The following is a 21,232-nucleotide window of genomic DNA, read 5'->3' as shown; positions in this document are numbered from 1 at the left end:
AATTATGTATGTAATTAAAAGGTCAAGTTATTTAATAAAGGGAACAAAAATGAGAAGAATGAGAAGGATTTCTAACCACACAAAAAAAACAACTCAAATTTTTTTTTAAAAAAAAATCATAACTAAAAAGTAAAAAAAATTTAAAAAAGTAAAAACACAAAAATGTTTCCATCGTCTTTCTTATTATAAAAAAAAAATACACAATGGTAAGTGAAAAAAGTCGTGTCTTTTTGTTTATCATTGTGTTTTGTGTTTATTTTCGTCATTAATTGTATTTTTTTTTCTTGACATTATGTATTTTTTTTCTTAATATTGTGTTATATTACTCAACATTTGTTATGTTTTGTTCGGCATTATGTTATATTATGTGATCTATTGTGTCTTTTTTAGTTATATTTGTGTATTTTGTTCATTTTCGTCATTGTGGCTTTGATCTCACCATTGTGTCTTTTCGTCATTTTTTTTCGTATTTTTTTTAATTTTTTTACGGGAATGATGGCGGAAACATTTTTTTTTCGTTTTTTATCTATATTTTGAGTTATGATTTTTATAGTTTTTTTAATTTATTATTAAATGGTTTTTTGTGTGGCCACAAATCCTTCTCACACTTCTCATTTTTGTCTCCCTTGTATTTTAACTTTACCCGTAATTGAAAACCAGCTTCAAAATTGGTCCTTCAATCTTCATAGTTATGCTACCAAAATTTAAATATTTACTTTTTGACTTCTAGGGTTTTAGATTAGTGATTTAAAGCTTGCCCATCTAAATTCACTTTTTATAAAACCGTCTATCAAGACGGTTTTTTTATATTTTTTGTCTGGTTCATTCATATTTTATTATTCATAACTTCATTTTCTTTATCTTCATCAAAAAAGCTTTAATCTTTACCAAAAACCCACCATGGAAACACCCCAAAGAACTCACATTTCATCCATTTTCTTCATCTTCCTCACACTTTCATACCTTCTTGACCTGACCCATTTCGCATCAGGCCAAAATATCCAACAACAACCCATCAAAAACATTGTGGTGTTGGTTCTTGAAAATAGATCCTTTGATCACATGATTGGTTGGATGAAGAAAACCATCAAACCCATCAATAAATGGTGTCACAGGTCAAGAATGCAACCCGGGTCAAAAATCAAGAAAACCGAAAAAGCCCATGAATCCATTCACTGATGATGCAAAGTATGTGGATCCTGATCCGGGTCATTCATTTGAAGATGAAGATGAAGATGAAAAAGATGAAGTTAGAAATAATAAAATATGAACGGACCAGACAATAAACATAAAAAAACCGTCTTGATAGACTGTTTTACAAAAAGTGAATTAAGTTAAAAATATGGTCGGAACAGACGAGATTTTTAAAAATCTCGTCTGGTGTGTCAGATCCTTTACACATGTCACCTTTTGATTGGTTTAAAAATCCCGTCATTTATTTTCCCAAAGCATTGACTCAGTACATATTTCATGGGTTAGTTTGGAAACTTGAGCACATTTAGGATCTTTTTCTCTCTATCTTGTTTTGGATCATTTTGGGAATTGTCCCTTAATGTTTTGCCACCTAAGTTACAATTACCTTTTGAGCCATCAACCCTGATAATGTAACGGTTTTTCTTTCAAGTTTTACCACAATGCTTTTAGGCTTACAACTTTGGCCACCAAACCTTTAGCTATCATCTTTGGCTTACACTTTTACAACAAAAACTTTAGACGTTTAGCTTTTGCCACAAAACTTTTACTATAACAAATCAAACTGATACCAGTCGAGCTTCTATCATGTCTACACCGCAAAGCCTGGTAGCTTTCGAGTACTATCGCATTTAACGTGATCCGCTGCAACGCACATATAGACATACTTGTACTATTTAAGAATAAATGATGTTTGCGTAAAATGAGCTTAAAAAGTCATTTAGAAATGCATAATTCATGTTGAAAATATCACAAAAACAAATTTTATAGATATAAAAAGTTTAATAAAAATGTAAGTTTAACAAAATGCACCATTCAAGTTGAAAACTTTATATAAAACTTATTGGATTTTTAAAAAGGAAATGCTATTGATAGCATAATGAGGAAACATGATCAAATACATTTTATTCTTAACATGAAAACGGTGAGAACTAATTTGTTGTTATGATTAGGTTTACTTTTATAGGTGTCTGCTGCTATTTTTTGTTCGTATATGCTCATTTTCGATTATGAGACGTTATAAGTATTTGCTTATTTATATTTTGTTGTTATTATTAGATGTTTTCTTTTGCTGTTATAAGTATTTGCTGGTATATGTTGTTATTATTTTGTTCTTGATTTTGATTCTTTTGTTGTAGTTTTTAGGTTCTTTTATTTGTTATTATAAGTCATTGTTTATGTAGATTGGTATTGTAGTTGGTATTGTTTCTTACGTTCGCATTTTTAAATAAATTGACATTATTTCCTACGTACTCATGTTAAGATCAAAATGTATATGAACCTTCCCCGCATAATAAGAGTAAAAAGTCAAATTGTTGAACAATCTACCATAAGAAGTCTTCTATTATGTTTTTTTAAGCACCAATTTCTATCAAATTGTGAGAAATTGTTTAGAAAACGAGCAAATTTTAAATGTTCATAGCGATTCCAAAAGTATGGTGGATCGATAAATGGAATATCTCATGAACAACCGTAGGGGGGCTATTACTTTTCAAAAATTAACCATTCACTCTATTAAGCAAATATTTATGCAATGCATCCATATTATGTCACAACAAATGGAAGCAGACTTAATGTTATATTTTTCCAAATACGATTATTTCTTTTATATTGAATCGTAAAGCATTTTTTATAACTTTGTCAACGTCGCAATTGCAATTTATGAACATGAATCTTGACTCAAGTATTATATTTTATGTTCGATTAAAACTATGAAGCTTCTAGAGTTTTGAAATGTTCAAATCAATACTTTTAAAGCTATTTATGTTGTCGTTCTTTTTACTTATTTATTTAAGTGAAAGCCATAAATCCAACGACCTTCTAGAACGTCTTTATATAAGCCAAAGGGGTGTCCACGACAGCCACGTCATATAATGAAGCAGTAGATTACTTTTTACAACATTGCCCTTAGTTCCACATGGACCACATGTTATCTCTTTTGTTTTTGAACAGAAATTTCCACATGTAAATGTTATCTGCCAGGTACGGTACAAAGATATATAGGAAACCAAAACTTAATTAACTTTTCTTATTATAAAAAGTGAAAAAAGGATTTTAAAAAATGCAACTAGGATCTTTAAGTTCTAACATTTTAGCTATCTACTATGGTAGGTGAAAAGTGAAAACAAAGTCATGTCGTAAGGCCAAGGTGATTTCGTATTTTCTCGCTTCACAAGGCGTGTTGCAAGAGCATGAAATGCGATATAGGGTTAAAAAATAGGTGGGAAAAGAAATGATGAGGTGAAGCTAAATGATTGGTTTATATTTTAATTATTAAATAAAAAAACATTACACGATTTTTGTCCCACACCCATGAAAAACAACACCCCCAAAAAATGCATCGCCCCTTTCAGCCTTCACCCAAGGGTTGTAATGGTGCTCCGCGCCCTTGTTGCTCACGTGATGGTACTTAGTGTCCAAACCACATAACCACAATGCATAGCCTTAATGTTAAGGACTAAACTTGCTACACTATGATAATCAGGGATATGATATTATAATATATTATAACTATTATCATCGATTAATTACTTCGACATGATACTCAGACCTCTCCAATGCTCATACTCGGTGAAAGATCCATAGAAAATATTGGAGAGGATGTGTACTTTTTTATAAAACAACTAATTTTAACCCGAATCTATGTTGGCCAAATCTGTTTTTGACCCAACCTAAATTGATAGTTTCTCAAAACGTTATGTATTTGCTTACAACCCGTTTTTGACACTTGCTTAGAACCCATTCTAACCCGTAACTCAATCCGGTCCAACTGACCAAACCAGATAAGCTGTTAAAAAATAGTAAAATGACTTTCAAAATAAAGACCTGAAGAATGAAGATTAGATTACAAATGTAGTTTATGTTAATAATAATAATAATAATAATGTGTGTTGTTGTCAGCTTGTTGTTATCCATCCATCCATCCACTTAATTATGGCTGCCATTACCAGTCTCGTTTCTTCCTCTTCCGTCTTCTACTCGTCTCCTCCTAAATTTCACAATTCTCTACGCTGCTCCGCCTCAAAGATGGCGTTCACAGATTTCCCCTACGTCTCGGCTCCACACAGAGATCTTATGGTAGATTTAGTATCCACCGTTGAAACTCGCCTCAATTCGTATCTCAACCCTTGCAATCTCTCGCCAGATGTCCAGTCTTTCCAGAACGATACCGGAACGGCTCACGCTGCTCTCCATGTCCGCTCCGGTATATGACTTTGAATGAATGTAACTAAACAAATTCTGTATTGTGTCTCAACAAAATAAGGTGCAGAGAAATTAGATAGTTGTAACTGCTAAGTGATGCACCTAGGCCTGTAAACGAACACTTAATTCGACAATTATTAGTGTTCATGTTCCTTCGTTTAAATTCTAAATGAACATAAAAACAAACAAATATGAACATACATAAACAATAATATACGAGCCGAGCGTTCATGAACATAAATGAATGAATGAACGAACGAAACACGTGTTCATGTTTTTTGTTTAATTAACTGAACACAAACTTTTTGTTTTTTGTCTGTTTGTTTGTTAAATGTTTGAACGTTCGGTTCGTTAACAAGCCTAAATGCACCTAGATCTTGTGTCACGTTAGTAATGACTTTCATACCAATTTATTTAGTTTAAGATCAAACCGATCAGCAGTAGTTCATGTTTTGGAACAGAAAATCAAGACTTAGGGGGGACTTAGACTAGTAAATCTACTAAGCTAGATATATAAACATTTTGAGCATATTAACAGTATTATGAATAGTTACAACTTGTAACTTTGAGCATATTAAGGATAAAAATTCTTCACATATAAAACTTGCCGTCTCACGATAAAAACCTTTCTTATGTGGTCGTGGTTCATCAATCTGATACTCGTTACTAGTAGTTAGCGTATCTAAAAAACATGTTTTCACATATCTGCCTCAATCTTTTTTCCCCTTGGTAGCCATCATTTTTGTTACCTAAATCAATAACCTTCTGCCTAAACTTGATATAAATTCTTCCAACACAATGAGCTATATCCTCATTAAACACAATTACTAGTTTATTACTTTAAAATATATTAGTATATAGTATTCACTTGTTCTGTAAACCATATAACCAAAATACTGTTTATGTTGTATACATTTAAAAGTTGTCTTATTGATGCTGGAAACAATGTTCCAGATTGATTTTATTCTCGGAAGCTGGCTACATTGCGCGTTGCCAACAGGGGGTGCGTTAAACATTACTAGCTTGTCAGCCTATCTAAACTCATCAACCGATGCGCCTAATTTCTTGGTAGAGCTGATCCAAAGCAGCCCAACATCTATGGTTCTGATTCTTGACTTGCCTCCAAGAGTTGACCTTGTACTTGATTCTGATTACCTCAAAACATTCTATGAAGACACTCAACTAGACCAACACAGACAACATCTTTACAACCTCTCAGAGGTAAAACCTTATTATTCATCATCACTTTACATTCGTGCAGTTGTCTCTCCGACTGCAATTCTGGTGCGTACTGAATCAGACCGGCTCGAGGAAATGGTCAAAACTCATGTGAGCCCGGTTGCAAAGGAAGTGTTGAAAACTTGGTTGGATGTTTGTGCTTTTGGGGATAGGGTTGTCAGTGAAAGTGAAAGGGACTATTTGAAAAGAAGAGATGATATGAGTAAAAGTAAGACAATTGAAATCGATCTGGGTTCGAACCTGCCGAGGTTATTCGGGCAAGAAACGGCTAGCCGTGTACTAGAAGCTCTACGGGAGGTGTTCTAAAGTGATAGGTTTGTATTTTGTGCATTGAACCTTGTACAATATGTGTTTGACCACGTGTTGTCGTGTCATATGATGGATATGAACCTGCTATAGATGTGGTGTTAGTATAATGATTCAGATGGATTGCTCAACTGCATATATCAAGAATTTTTAGAAAAGCGGAGAAATAACTATCGAGCAATGGTAATTCGGTTCTTTATGTAGCATAAAAAATAATTATGTATATAATCGCCAACGTGAACTTGGACAAATATAGCATAAGGGGTTCGGGGTTGATGTAGCTGTTGCGGGCTAATAAAAAACATGTATTTTTAAGACTTAAATACCTATAATAGTACAGGTAAGTAAGGTCGTCTCCACGAGAAATATGTGGTTAGTGTGTAGCCAAAGTATCTAATTAGTTAACTATACTAATGACATTTGGGGATTTTGATTAATTTGGAAAAACAATAAAATTTATATAAGAGAAAAAAAAATAAGAGAAAAGATATCCGATTTAGAAAAAATAACCTCTTTCAAGTTTCAGATTCTATATTTACACAAAGCACAATTTAATACATTAATTGTGGATGTTACATAGACATGGTGCTGAAAAGTCAGTTAATTTAGGTGGTAATAAAAAACAGGTCGGTCATAACTCATAAGATCTTTTACAACTCAATGACCCTATTTAATAGTGTGAATCAATTTACTATATGTCACCAAACAAACTACTAGGTTTTGTAATAAACTGAACAAGTTGTAATACAAGAATTACTAACACATGCAAATAGTCTAAATAAACCAACACATCAAATTGTTTATACAACGTTGTCATTGTCAAAAAACAAATCCAAACATCAATAAAACTGAGAAAAAAAAATATTAAAGCTTACGAATCGTCCGCATGAAAGAAACCATAGATGAGTCTAGCCTTGCCTTGCATCTTGTTTAATTTGATGTTGATTGTTGTTGTAACAACAGCTGCCCTTTGCTATCATTTTATTCCAATTTAGTGGGCTCCAAATTTTCTTGTTGTGGACTTGTCACGAGAGCCCATACACTTATTTTCTTTTAATTTGTTTACTGGTAGATGTAAAACAAATACTTCAATCATTGACATGAATTGCAAATATTAATTCAAATGGTAACATTTTTAGAGATTTAATTTCCATGTTCAAGCTTATTAGTATTATCGTTTAGAACTCGTTTTCGTCTTGTGCCAATAAAATATAAAAACAACTCAATGCAACTGCATTTCAACAAATATTCAAATTAAAATGCACTATTGTTAACAATTAGTTACAACAAAACACCCACTCATCACATCCTCACACTTAAGTTTTTTCGTCTCAAAAAAAGAATTGCAATGGAATTATAATCGGGAACTAACTTACAAAACATTTAGGTTATTTTATAAATAACAAATAAACACAAAAACCACAATCGCAGGTATTGCTATATGCTTAAAGCCTTAAACAATTCCATTGTTTTGATAAACAATTCTCAATTTTTCTATCATTTTTCATTGTTTTACAAAAAAAAAAATAAATAACTCACAGGACATTTTAACAATTTTTTTCTCTTCAATTTTCCCATCCCCGCACCGAGGGAAACATTTTCCTCAATGTTTGTTTTCAAAGTTCAACAATAATTGTAGAGATGAGGTTTTCGAATCAGACATTATTATCTATACATAGTAAAGAAGACTTTTGGTGCCATAAAAGTGAGATTTGTCATGATTATATTTCAGGTATATTAGATGTTTAGAAAATGTGAACACAATTGTTAGTTTTGTCTGGGTGGCAAGGGGGTGTTTTGGTTTGTTGTTGTATGCCCATTTGCCATGGTTCGAACCGTGAGAAGAATACTTGCAATATTTATTTTTTTTTATACCAACTAAAGATCAACATTATTTTTTTTTTGTTATTTTTAGTTTTAACCGATTGAATTCGCGTACTCTAACCACCTCAACACCTGGGACCGATAATTCTTGGGTTTGAACAACGTCTTGGTTTAGTGATCCCGCCACCGCTTTGGTTCACGTCAATTTTTTTTATATATTTTCCGCTTTAGTTCCGGTATCATGATGAATATAACCGAACGAGTTTTTTTTAGTTCCGGTTCTGTAACGAGCATGTCGTAAGCCGACCAAATTCATGTAGACTCACTGCCTCAACGATCGCGACCGACGACGCTCGGGTTTCACCAACACCCGATTTTAACGACCTACGACACCTCATTGGTCCGCCCCAACTTATGTATGATTTTTTGTTTTGGTTTGGTACCCCCAATGAACGTAACCGAACCGTAGTAGACATGACGAAAATTGTCCGAACTCACGGCCTCAACGTCCAAGACCGACGGCGGCCAGGTTCTACCAACGTGGCTTATACCGTAACGAACGTAGCCGATACTGATATACTTCACGCTGACTCACTATCGGATTTTACCAACGCCCGTGCATACTTTTCTTAAACATGTTAATTTAACGAATGTTTAGTTCCAATGCCGTAACGAACGTTGCAAATATCCATCGAGTTCGCGTTGACTCTTCGCTACCACCCTCGGGTTTTACCGACTGATTTCCCGCGCAGGTAATTTACTAGTTAATAACCAATTTTCAATTTGCCAAATTAGTTTTCACCAGTAACTCAGTAAGATTCACCTTTAGCCCGACATATACAATCAAATAAACACAACACTTTATATAAAGGACATGGTACATGAACCTGGTTAAATTTCGATCACAGAATGTTAACAATCATGGCTGTCATTAATTCATTATCACCATCCTCCCATGTTATAAGGGACCAACAATAGAAGTAGGTACTTCATGACACTCTTTGATTTTTTAAATTTAGCCTCAATAAATAAAGCCACCCAAGATCAACTAGCATTCAGCATAAGCTGATGCTGCAACTATGGCTGCCGTTGCCCTCCACTTCCCTACACCTTACCCACGAAGACCTCGCTTCTCATGCAGTTCTTCCTCATCACCGCCACCACAACACAGCAGCCGTTCGGTTTTTAAGGACTTCCCTTACGTCTCCACCTCACACAAACAACTTATGGTAGATTTGGTTTCCACAGTCGAATCACGCCTTGGTTCTTTCCTTAATCCTTGCCGTCTGCCGTCACACGTACAGTCTTACCAAAATGAAACCGGAACCGCTCATGCTGCTCTTCATCTCCGATCCGGCATCCAGTCTTCTCCGGTACTTTCATTAACATTTTATAAATAACTTTTTTAACATTTATCAATACAAGTGGCCATTATAAAGGATCTATATATAATCGAATGAAGCCACGAAGGACTTGTTTATGAACCAATGGTGACCTAATCCACGGCTGAATTGGTTGCCATGCAAGATTTGAAAAAAAATAATAATAAAATGAAAAAAACATTTTTTTGCAACCTCTAACAACCCGGTTGGCCAAGCAACTTAATTAGAGCATTCCCAGCTTATTCTTTAAAGTTGTCAAACCATCAAAATTTTGAGATAAAGTCTCACTTTTGATCCATACCATATAATATATGTGTTAACCTTGTTGGGTTTCAACGGTGGTCCGAGACAAAAACGGATAAACTATTTGACCCGTTTTATTTAATATTTCGGTTTCGATAATAATTAATCCATATTAATTATTAAGCTCATTAACGAAACAATAAAGAAACGCAGCGGAATAAAATATTTAAAACGAACCATGAACCGAAACCCGAACCCGGATCCGATTACAAACGCGTACGAGTACAATAAACGATAAATAATAATCAACCATAGGATGTTTGTCGATATACCTCGGTTACGAGAACCGGGAAGACACCGAGAGTATACGAGTCACGCTAGATCGACACAATCAAAGAGCAATGAAGTTTCGGCGGCGGCGGCGGCTAGCGGCGGCGGCGGCGGAAGCAAGTGATAATGCTCAGATAAATGCTTGGTATAAAAAGAAACGACGCTTCCAAAGTAGCTCTAAACTTCACCAAAATGGCTCCTAGATACCTCTGTTATTCTTGCACTACATGCATTATTATATATAGTAATAAGACATGCATGAGATCTCCAATATCTAAGGATTGGAATTTTATGGTGGAGTGTAATATTCAACAAATCACAAAATGATGAGGGTAGGTGAGCTACGACCGAGATTCAAGGAATGGATGGGAGGTTGAGTGCAAAACTAGATGAAAGAAAAACAGTTGGTGATGGTGTTTTATTTATTTTTTTTTTGAGACAGATAAGTCAAGCAAATATTTGAGTTGGTAAAAAAAAAACATTATTAGATTGTGGGATGACACTCAAAATTTAAATCATGAAATCTAGCTTTTTTATGTGTCGGGCCTAATTAACCTTTAAGTAGCCCTTTATCTCGTTACCCCCGGTGTAACTCTGTCCGGGTCACGTTCGGGTCGGTCACGTTGACTTGACCCGAAACGTCCATAAAATCCAACAGTCTCCCACTTGGACGTATTTGGGTCAAGTATCACAACGCTGACAGCCAGAGGCGTTCTAGCTACACATAGATGTCCCCAACCGAATGTGACATTTTTAAATCCATAACCAAAGTATCTTGGAATACCTTATTGCAAGACAATGAATTTATAGTAATCGTCGTCATCTATCCTTTCTGTATAAGACATTAATTGAACAATGAGACATGGATCAAATCAATCTCATATAGTGTTCAATTATTTTAGTTCTCGATATAGAGTCAAAGTGGTCCAATCAAACACACAGTTAGTTTGGGTGAGGCCTCACACTTTACCAGTTTGAATCAACGAGGGCGCCAAGATGTCTAACTGTTACATTTGAATATAAGAGTACAGAATCCCATCTTGACTACATACAACTCCCACTGAACTCCAGAACATTCCCAACCAGTGCCTTTATGGCTGGCAGTTACGCAACAGCGGTTGACATGATCAAAGAATATTCCTCGGTAAACGAAAGTTCTAATATGTATCTCAGGTCTAAGGATACTAAATGAGCATACTATTATCAAAACATCTTATGATCAAGATCCATGAAGATGATTTGATGCGAGTTACATCCAACGTCATTCATAATGATGTCTGTGAGTTTGGAAGTCAACTTTTTGAGTCCAAAGTCAGAATAGTCTTAATTAAGAATCGTTCCCACGAGTCTGACCGACTACGGATAATTTAGAATATAATATTCATGGATTAAACGTATTAAAAGAACACAGTTGTATCATTCATCGTTTGCATTTAACCATTAAATCAAAAGTGAACTGAAAAGTACAACTGTTTGAATGTTCATACATCCAAATACTAAATCAAAATAAATTACTAGCAAGTCTAAGCCCGATAGCATCTCTATGCTGATCATGTTTGTCCTGAGTCATTGGCTTAGTGAACGGGTCGGCTAGATTTTGATCTGTGTTTACTTTGCTTATCACGATGTCACCTCGTTCCAATATTTCCCGAATAAGATGGAACTTCCTTAGAATGTGCTTGGTCCTGTGATGAGACCTTGGCTCTTTGGCTTGAGCAATAGCACCTGTGTTATCACAGAATATCTCGATTGGTTTGTGGATACTCGGAACCACATCAAGATCGGTGATGAACTTCTTCATCCAAGCAGCCTCCTTAGCAGCATCAGATGCGGCTATATATTCAGATTCGGTGGTAGAATCCGCTACTACACTCTGCTTGGAGCTCTTCCAATAAACAGCTCCTCCATTGAGAGTGAAAACGAAACCTGACTGTGAGCGAGAATCATCTCGGTCAGTCTGGAAGCTAGCATAAGTGTAACACTTTACAGTAAGCTCCTCTTCCACTCCCCCAAACACCAAGAACATGTCTTTGGTCCTATTCAAGTACCTTAGAATGTTCTTCACAGCAGTCCAATGGGCAATGCCAGGACTCTGTTGAAAACGACTGGTCATGCTCAAGGCATACGACACGTCAGGTCTAGTACATAACATAGCATACATGATAGAGCCAACCGCTGAAGCATATGGAATTGCTTGCATACGTTTAGATTCAATGTCCGTTGCCGGAGATTGCGATTTGCTCAACACGGTTCCCTTAGTCATTGGAACAGCTCCTTTCTTGGAGTTTTCCATTGAGAAGCGTGCAATTACTTTGTCTATGTAAGTACTTTGACTAAGCCCTAGAATCCGCTTAGATCTATCTCTATAGATCTTTATTCCCAGAATATAAGCGGCTTCTCCAAGATCTTTCATTGCAAAACAAGATTCCAACCATAGCTTAACTTGTTTAAGCATAGGAATGTCGTTTCCAATGATCAGTATATCATCCACATACAAAATGAGGAATGATATAGTGCTCCCACTAGCCTTTCTGTAAACACAAGTTTCATCTTCGTTTTTGACAAAACCAAACTCTTTGATTTTCTCGTCAAAGTGAAGATTCCAGCTTCGAGATGCCTGCATAAGTCCATAAATGGACTTGTTCAATTTGCAAACCTTATTAGGATATTTTGGATTGACAAAACCTTCAGGCTGAACCATATAGACATCTTCTGAAAGATGTCCATTAAGGAAAGCGGTTTTGACATCCATTTGCCATATCTCATAATCATAGTATGCAGCAATGGCAAGCAAAATCCTAATTGACTTAGTCATAGCAACGGGCGAAAAAGTTTCCTCATAGTCAACACCTTGAGTTTGAGTGAAACCTTTCGCGACTAGCCGTGCTTTGTAGGTTTGCACATTTCCATGCATGTCGGTTTTCTTCTTGAAAATCCATTTGCTCCCTACTGCCCGACAATCGGGGGGTAGCTCAACCAAGTTCCAAACTTGGTTATCATGCATGGACTGCATCTCAGCATTCATGGCATCTTGCCATTTCTTGGATTCCGGATCCAAGATAGCAGACTTGTAGTTAGTAGGCTCGTCCCCAGACTCGGCTACTAATAAGACTTCGGCACCATCTAGATGACATAAGTATCTAGCATTTGGTACGGGAGTCCTACTACTTCTGCGAACGCTTGTGTTTACGTCTGATGTATCAGCAACAACAACTTGTTGATCAGACTCTCCAACTTCCTCAGCAGTTGGTTGTGGTTCTTGAATTTCTTCAAGATCAACAATGTTACTTCTAGTTCCTTGACTAAGAAATTCTTCTTCAAGAAAGTAGCCTTTCCTCCTGACATAAATCGTATTTGTATCAGGATGAAAAAAGTAATAACCGCTCTTGTAGTAGTATCCGACGAAAATAACTTTTTCGCCGCGGGGATCAAGTTTGTCATCAGACTCACTTGTGATATAAGCATCACATCCCCATACTCTAAGATAAGACAACTTGGGTTTCTTTCCCTTATGCCATATCTCATATGGAGTCTTGTCTATCTTCTTAGTTGGAGCTAGATTGACAATGCGAGCGGCGGTCATAAGGGCGTAACCCCAAAAGGAGTGAGGCAAGTTGGTTCTACACATCATCGATCGAACCATGTTTAGCAAGGTTCGGTTTCTCCTCTCGCTCACGCCATTAAGTTGGGGTGTGCCAGGAGGAGTGAGCTGTGAAACAATTCCATGCTCTTTTAGATAAGTGATGAACTCTGTGCCGAGATACTCTCCACCTCGATCTGATCGAAGTATCTTAATGGTTTTGTCAAGTTGGTTTTCCACTTCGCTTTGAAACTCTTTGAACTTTTCAAAAGTTTCGTGCTTGTGTTTCATAAGATACACATAAGCGTATCGACTATAATCGTCGATAAAAGAAACGAAGTATCTTTCATGGTTTCTAGTCATGGTTCTAAAAGGTCCACATACATCAGTATGTATGAGTCCTAATAGATCACTTGCTCGTTCACTTTTATTAGTGAAGGAGTCTTTGGCGAGTTTGCCAGCTAAGAAAGATTCACAAGTGTTAAAAGAGTCCGGTCCTGAGTGTTCAAGAATACCTTCGGATTGGAGTCTTTTAACTCTTGCCTTGCTTATGTGGCCAAGTCGGCAATGCCATAGAAAAGTATCGTTGACACTAGTCTTGATACGTTTTGAAAGATGATATACGTTATTGTCAGGTTGAACATCAATCTCATAAATATCATTTCGAGGTTTAGCCTCAAAATAAAATATATCATTTAAGTAAGCAGAAATAGCCATGCCATTAAGAACATACTTAAATCCTTGTTCAAATAACAACGAAACTGAAATGATGTTTCTAGTCAAGCCAGGAGCATACAAACAATTATTTAAAGGAAAAACTAGGCCAGATGGACAAGCAAAATGAAATACTCCAGTTGCCAGAACTGGTACTCTCTTCCCATCTCCAACGATGAGTTCCATGCTGCCTTTATTCAGTTTCCTCCACTTCTCAGGTTCCTGCAAGACATTAACGATGTGGTAACCACATCCGGTATCAAATACCCATATGTTGCTAGAGACAGTGAAAAGTTCAATAACGTATATGGAAATACCTCCAGAAGAGCCTTCACCATTGGCTCTCTTCTTTCTGATCTCAGCAAGGTGCTCGGGGCAGTTTCTCATCCAGTGCCCCATTTGGTTGCATTTGAAGCACTTGCGCTCCTCAAAGGGCGGCGGTTTTTTCTTTGCAACCACTTTGTTAGTGTTGGTGGCAACATGGGCATCAACAGTAACTTTCTTCTTGCCTTTTCCCTTAAAACCCCGATTCTTTGGTTTTGGCTTCTTGACACCAGCAGATCGAATCATCAGAACTTGATTGGTCCTAGAAGGAATGTTCATCTCAGCCGTCTTGAGCATGTTATGAAGCTCCGGAACTGTCTTCACCCAACCATTCATGTTGAAATTCATTACGAACTGGTCGTATGAGTTGGGGAGAGAGTTGAGAATGAAATCCGATGCCATCTCATCGGGCATGGGATAATCAAGTTTCTTGAGCTGATCGATGTGCCCCTTCATCTTTAGAACATGAGCACTGACGGGAGACCCCTCTGCCATCTTGCAACTGATGAGTTGTTTCATGGTGTCGAAACGTTCTTGACGGGCTTGTTTCTGGAACATGCCCTTGAGTTGTTCAAGCATCTCATAGGCACCAAAGTCTTCCAAGCCTTTAGCAAGCTCAGAAGTCATGGTGGCTAGCATAATACAGGAGACCTCAGCCGAGTCATCCTTATGCTTGTCAAGAACCTTTCGTGCAGCGGCTGTGTTGTTTTCAGGCTCGGTTGGAACAGGTCCATCGAGAACATACAGGCGCTTTGCCATGGTTAGAACAAGTCTTAAGTTGCGGTGCCATTCGATGAAGTTGGTACCATTCAGTTTATCCTTCTCAAGGATAGTCTTAAGGGCGTAGGGTGAAATTTCGTTTGACGACATCTGATTAATTTAGCAAAAGTAAATTTAATTAGTATTTTCGATGTTGTAGTCCTATTATTAATGACCCAATAACATTAATTTATTAGGAGTATGAGAATCTGGCTTCCAGTTATTAAAGGCAGCTGTAGCACACAACATTAATAAGTGGTTAGACAGACTGACAACGATTGCCAATTGTGAATAGAGCACAACTCTCGGTTATGAGGCCTATAGAGACAACGATTGTCTGTATAGATACGTTTAGCCTCATCTTTGCCCATTTTAAGTCTCCAGACAGCTTTAGCACGTAACAGGAGAGTAAAATAATAGTTGTCCTAGTACCGTGACGTGTGAAGGTGCCGGATGTGTCAACGAAGCACTTTCACCTTGATGGGATAGGCTAGAAAACAAGTACGGTGCTGTAGCTCCAAATACTCGAAATTTCGCAGTATGCCTCAAGTGTGACTTGTAGTAGGATTGGCATAAACTATTGGTTTTAAATTGGGATAAATTTTTAAAATTACCAAATTGAGTAAAAGTTAAATTTTACTGTATTTATTACCGCGACGCATAGATGAACCCTTTCATCTCTCAGGACACTTAGTTTTAAATAACCTATTAAAACTAAGTTTGTAGCGATACGACTAACCAATTTTAAGTTATAATAACTTATTAGTTTTGGAAATCAAAACGCTTTTAATTTGCAAAACAAAAATCGGTTAATAAAATGTTTATTTTCCAATTTATTTGGTATTAGGTTGGAGATATTATAATCCTATTATAAACAATCCAAGCAACCACAAATAGCAAATAACAATAATATGTAAATCCTTATGGCCAAAAGGTGATCGGTCTCGCTAGAGCCAATTAGGGAGACTGATCGAGTCAAGGGGTTCACAACACAAACAACCACAAGGATGGACTTCTCCGTGCATCCCGTCATCTTGTCCGAACTCCCACTAACTCGAAGGTGTCCATGAGCTCGTCCTCGGTTATCTTCGCGTCTTCTTAATTACAAATTTATAAACTAACAATAATATGTCCTATTACAAATTTGAACCATCTATATGGCCAAAAAGAAAACCGAAAATTAAATAATAAGCTTTTTACAACTTTTGAACCAACTGTATGGCCAAAACAAGCTCAAACACCGAACACAACCAATCAATCACATAGGTCGGGGCCGGATTTACATATTCACAATAAACGAATTTCGGGTCGTTTTGACTTGGTCAAATAAAATAAACAAAACTTTGACCAGTCCAAAATCACCCGAAAATAATTCTAGATCTATAAACTTTAAACTATTTAAAGTTTAAGATGGAGATCCGGTTTTAAACGAGCCGGTATCGACTCGTACGTTGTAACCGCGGCTCTGATACCACTGTTGGGTTTCAACGGTGGTCCGAGACAAAAACGGATAAACTATTTGACCCGTTTTATTTAATATTTCGGTTTCGATAATAATTAATCCATATTAATTATTAAGCTCATTAACGAAACAATAAAGAAACGCAGCGGAATAAAATATTTAAAACGAACCATGAACCGAAACCCGAACCCGGATCCGATTACAAACGCGTACGAGTACAATAAACGATAAATAATAATCAACCATAGGATGTTTGTCGATATACCTCGGTTACGAGAACCGGGAAGACACCGAGAGTATACGAGTCACGCTAGATCGACACAATCAAAGAGCAATGAAGTTCCGGCGGCGGCGGCGGCGGAAGCAAGTGATAATGCTCAGATAAATGCTTGGTATAAAAAGAAACGACGCTTCCAAAGTAGCTCTAAACTTCACCAAAATGGCTCCTAGAAACCTCTGTTATTCTTGCACTACATGCATTATTATATATAGTAATAAGACATGCATGAGATCTCCAATATCTAAGGATTGGAATTTTACGGTGGAGTGTAATATTCAACAAATCACAAAATGATGAGGGTAGGTGAGCTACGACCGAGATTCAAGGAATGGATGGGAGGTTGAGTGCAAAACTAGATGAAAGAAAAACAGTTGGTGATGGTGTTTTTTTTTTTTTATATTTTTGAGACAGATAAGTCAAGCAAATATTTGAGTTGGTAAAAAAAAAAACATTATTAGATTGTGGGATGACACTCAAAATTTAAATCATGAAATCTAGTTTTTTTTATGTGTCGGGCCTAATTAACCTTTAAGTAGCCCTTTATCTCGTTACCCCCGGTGTAACTCTGTCCGGGTCACGTTCGGGTCGGTCACGTTGACTTGACCCGAAACGTCCATAAAATCCAACAAACCTTTCAAGTAAATACCGAGAGTTTGGAACACACATATGCACGCTTATAATATGCTTGACAAGTGACTCTTTCTTATTTAGAAAAACAGAAACTCAAAACATACAAATAATCTTGAAATTTGACCTGGGATTATATAGCCAACCCCTCTACTTGACCCCTACGAAACAACTTCACTTCACCAATTGTATGCTATTACAAATACTAATAAATATAAGTTCTAAACCATGACTTGATAAACTTAAATATTTAAAACAAACTGAAAAATTCAAATAAATAGATAATGATAATAATTAATTTAATTATTATCTTGATCTCCTCTAAGCAACCCCACGAGATCATAACCGAACCGCCCTACGTATTCGAGTGTTGCCCAAGTTTGACAATATCAATCATCTCACAATCATCATATGCTATATAATAAGACAAAACAGAAAAAAAATAATAAAAAAGAATTTATGGATATGAATAGATAATAAAATATGAAAACTTTTAAAAAAATGATATATAAATTTATACAATGATGTTTTTTAATTAAATTAAAAAAAATATATAAAAAATGTGCTGGAAATGCTCTTAGGTTGCAACATTCCACCATGTCACATCTTACAATTGGTGGTTCACAGTTTATTTTTCTATTTTTCTTCTCTCTCTTTCTTTTCCTTGTAACTAATTTCATCTTTAATTTGATTTTTGTTTAATAATCTATAATATATATAAACGAAAACATAAAAATGGTACGTGTCGTGATGTAGTCGCTCCCCTTTTTTTTGGAGTCACCAGATTTTTCTTGATATTTAAATGGAGGCTTCTCATGCATTTGACTCGAATTCACGAGTATGGGTTTTACCAGACCCATATATTCCTAAAACGGGTTATAACATCTCATTAAATTAAAAATTGTTCTCACCAAATTATTGATGTGAAAATCATATAAAGTAGGATATACTAAAAATTATTATATGATTTTATTTAAATGATATTATAATTAAGAAACAATTTTATAGTAAAAAATATAAGCGGGAATTGAGTCTCATCAAACCCAGATAACTTTTAAACCGGATTATAACATCTTAGTTATTTGTAAAACTCTTTTATCATCAAACTCTAAGCATATTATAAATTTCCCCGACAATAAATAAAATTAAACTCAAAAAAATATATAAATATTAAAAACGAGTAATGTAAAACAGCCCCGTAATACGGGGTAAAAACTAGTTTATAATATTTATTTTCTTTACATGATCTAAGCACGTAGCTTATTTGAGTTTCTTTGTGTACACATTTAGATATAAACATTTTTAAAACATAGTTGTTTTCAAGAAACCTATTTTTATAATATAAAAGAAAGACGAAAAACTGTTCGCTTATCTTATTCACCGCGTGCCACCACAATATTGGTTCACAAAATACTTTTATACAACTTATTATTTAAACAAGAATACATATTCTTATTACTATAATTTTTTTTATATAAAAATAGACTAGACGAGTGCCCGCGCAATGCAGCGGGAAATACAGGCCTTAATAATCACGTAAGAGATTTTTGGGTGCTTATCGTTCCATTTGAAACTGTGGATTAAGAATTCTTATTTTAAACTCAATTTAGTAGCGGAGTACAAAAAACCGAAATCTAACCATTGTTAATGATTTGTTTTTGTTGGGTTTTAATTTTCAAAGGTTTGGTTTCAGTTTTCGATGACAAAAAACGGCTTGGCTCACGGCTTAGTTTAAAACCATCAAAACCGGACCACTAACGCCTATACGTAAGATATTATTTTTTTAACTAGAAACAAACTATGACAATATCATACTCAAATTAAAGAGAATTAAATGCTCATTTTTATGGTGCAATTTTTTTAAAAGAATATTAACGTATGTAAAAGTTATGACCGTTTAAAAATCGTGGGGGAATTTGGGTTAAAAGTTAAATTATAATTAATATATAGTTAAAAAATGGAGGATTAAAGTTGTAACTATTCTTTAAATTTCCAAATATTGATTAAAGTTGAGGGGACATTGTTGTAAATAATTTGAAGAAATATGAAAGAAACGTTAAATTTAGTGTTAAAATGTCTACCATGCCCCTATTTAAGGTTCTACTATGTGTTTGAAAAATTGTAAATTACTTAAAATTAACTGTTTTAATTTGCCCATGTGTGGTGCATTATATATAGTATAGATATTTTGAATATTGTAAATATAATCATAAACCATATCTATTTAAAGTTGGATTGGGTATTTTGGTTGAAAAAGTTTTTATTTCATTTGAATCAAGTTAATATCAGGGCTGAAAATTTATACATGAGAAACGAATACACGATACGAATACACGATACGTACCTACACGACTTTAACAGATAACAGGTAAGGCCTTAACATGTTTCGTGTACTAAACATGTAAAATACATGCTCACTGGTTAAGTACATGTTAAGTACCTGGTTAGATATATATATATATATATATATATATATATATATAATTATAAGTTAACCTAAACCCTATATTCCTAAAACATTCTCAATCTATGTTTCTCAGCCGTCACCACTCACCACTCATGAACATTCCCACTCCGGTTTTTGTTTCACTAAACAGGTTGTCAAATATGTGTTTCTAAACAGCTCATATCGTGTATTATCGTATATACCAGGTAGTAACAAGTTCTGTTTGTGTTTAGGATATAGATACACGATAATTTTTCGTGTCATGTACAGGTATATATATATTTCGTGTTCGTGTCTTATCGTGTACAGGTATACACGATAAGCCATCCCTAGTTAATATACAGGCCACTTTATCCAAATGTAATGCTTCGATTATTAGTATACAAAGATTAATTTGTATGCTTACGGTACTTTTGATATATGAAAAACTTCCTTCCATATGAGTTTTGTTTAATTGTTTGCTTGAAATTAAGTATTCACTTTTTACTGGAATTTGCGATACTTTCAAGATTGATTTTGTGCTTGGAAGTTGGCTGCACCGCGAATTACCATCAGGGGACGCATTAAACATCACAAGCATGTCGGCTTATCTAAACTCATCAACTGACGCACCCAATTTTTTGTGGAACTGATTCAAAACACCCCGACATCCATGATTCTGATTCTTGATTTGCCCCCCAAGAAAGGACATCGTGTTGCAGCCGAAGTATCTCCAAACATTTTATGAGGACACTCAGCTAGACCGACATAGACAACGTTTTCATAAGCTAGCGGGTGTAACACCTTATGTATCGTCGTCACTTTACAATCGTTCATTTTTCTCTCCCACTGCTGTCTTGGCATGTATTGAAACAGAACGACTTGATGAAATGGTTAGAACGGATGTAAGTCCGATTGCTAAAGACCTGTTGGAAACTTGGTTGGATTTTGGGCCGTTTGGGGAAAGAGTGGTGTGTGAAAGTGAGAGGGCTTGCTTGAAAATGAGGGATGGATTGAGTAAAAACAAGACAATTGAAATCGATATGGGATTGTACTTACCGAAGTTGTTTGGGAAAGAGACTGCTAACCGGGTACTAGAAGCCCTACGAGAGGTTTTCTAGCTAAAACTGTTTAGGTTTGTTGGGGACTATTTTACGCATGGAAGCATGTTCCATATAAGAGTTAAATAAACGAACAGTCTATGTGATTGTGATTTAAGTGTAAAGTTGTACGTTTTAAGTTATATAAATATGGTTTTTATCTTGTAATAAGTTTGGATTAAGTTTAGATTCTAGCAGTACCTACCGTTAACTATTAATGTTTCTATTAACCTTTTAAAAGA

At 35.5% G+C, this 21,232-nt stretch overlaps 1 protein-coding gene and 1 pseudogene across 1 annotated transcript; both read left to right on the top strand.

Annotated features, from left to right (window-relative positions):
• The first annotated feature begins 4,125 nt into the window (after positions 1-4,125).
• On the top strand, positions 4,126-6,089 carry LOC143622680 (red chlorophyll catabolite reductase, chloroplastic-like). The gene is given in 2 exon segments (XM_077093752.1): positions 4,126-4,416; positions 5,350-6,089. Coding segments are annotated over 2 exon segments (882 nt in total). The 3' UTR covers positions 5,941-6,089.
• A 2,754-nt stretch (positions 6,090-8,843) lies between these two features.
• Positions 8,844-21,011, top strand: LOC143622651 (red chlorophyll catabolite reductase, chloroplastic pseudogene; annotated as a pseudogene).
• Positions 21,012-21,232: the final 221 nt, after the last annotated feature.

This window comes from Bidens hawaiensis, unplaced genomic scaffold (genome assembly GCF_021521415.1).
Source record: "Bidens hawaiensis isolate Kalapana, Puna unplaced genomic scaffold, B.hawaiensis_p1.1 tig00003241_1, whole genome shotgun sequence".
Classification (NCBI taxonomy): Eukaryota; Viridiplantae; Streptophyta; class Magnoliopsida; order Asterales; family Asteraceae; genus Bidens; species Bidens hawaiensis.
The sequence above is the reverse complement of the archived record's forward strand: the minus strand, read 5'-3'. Positions and strand labels throughout refer to the sequence as shown.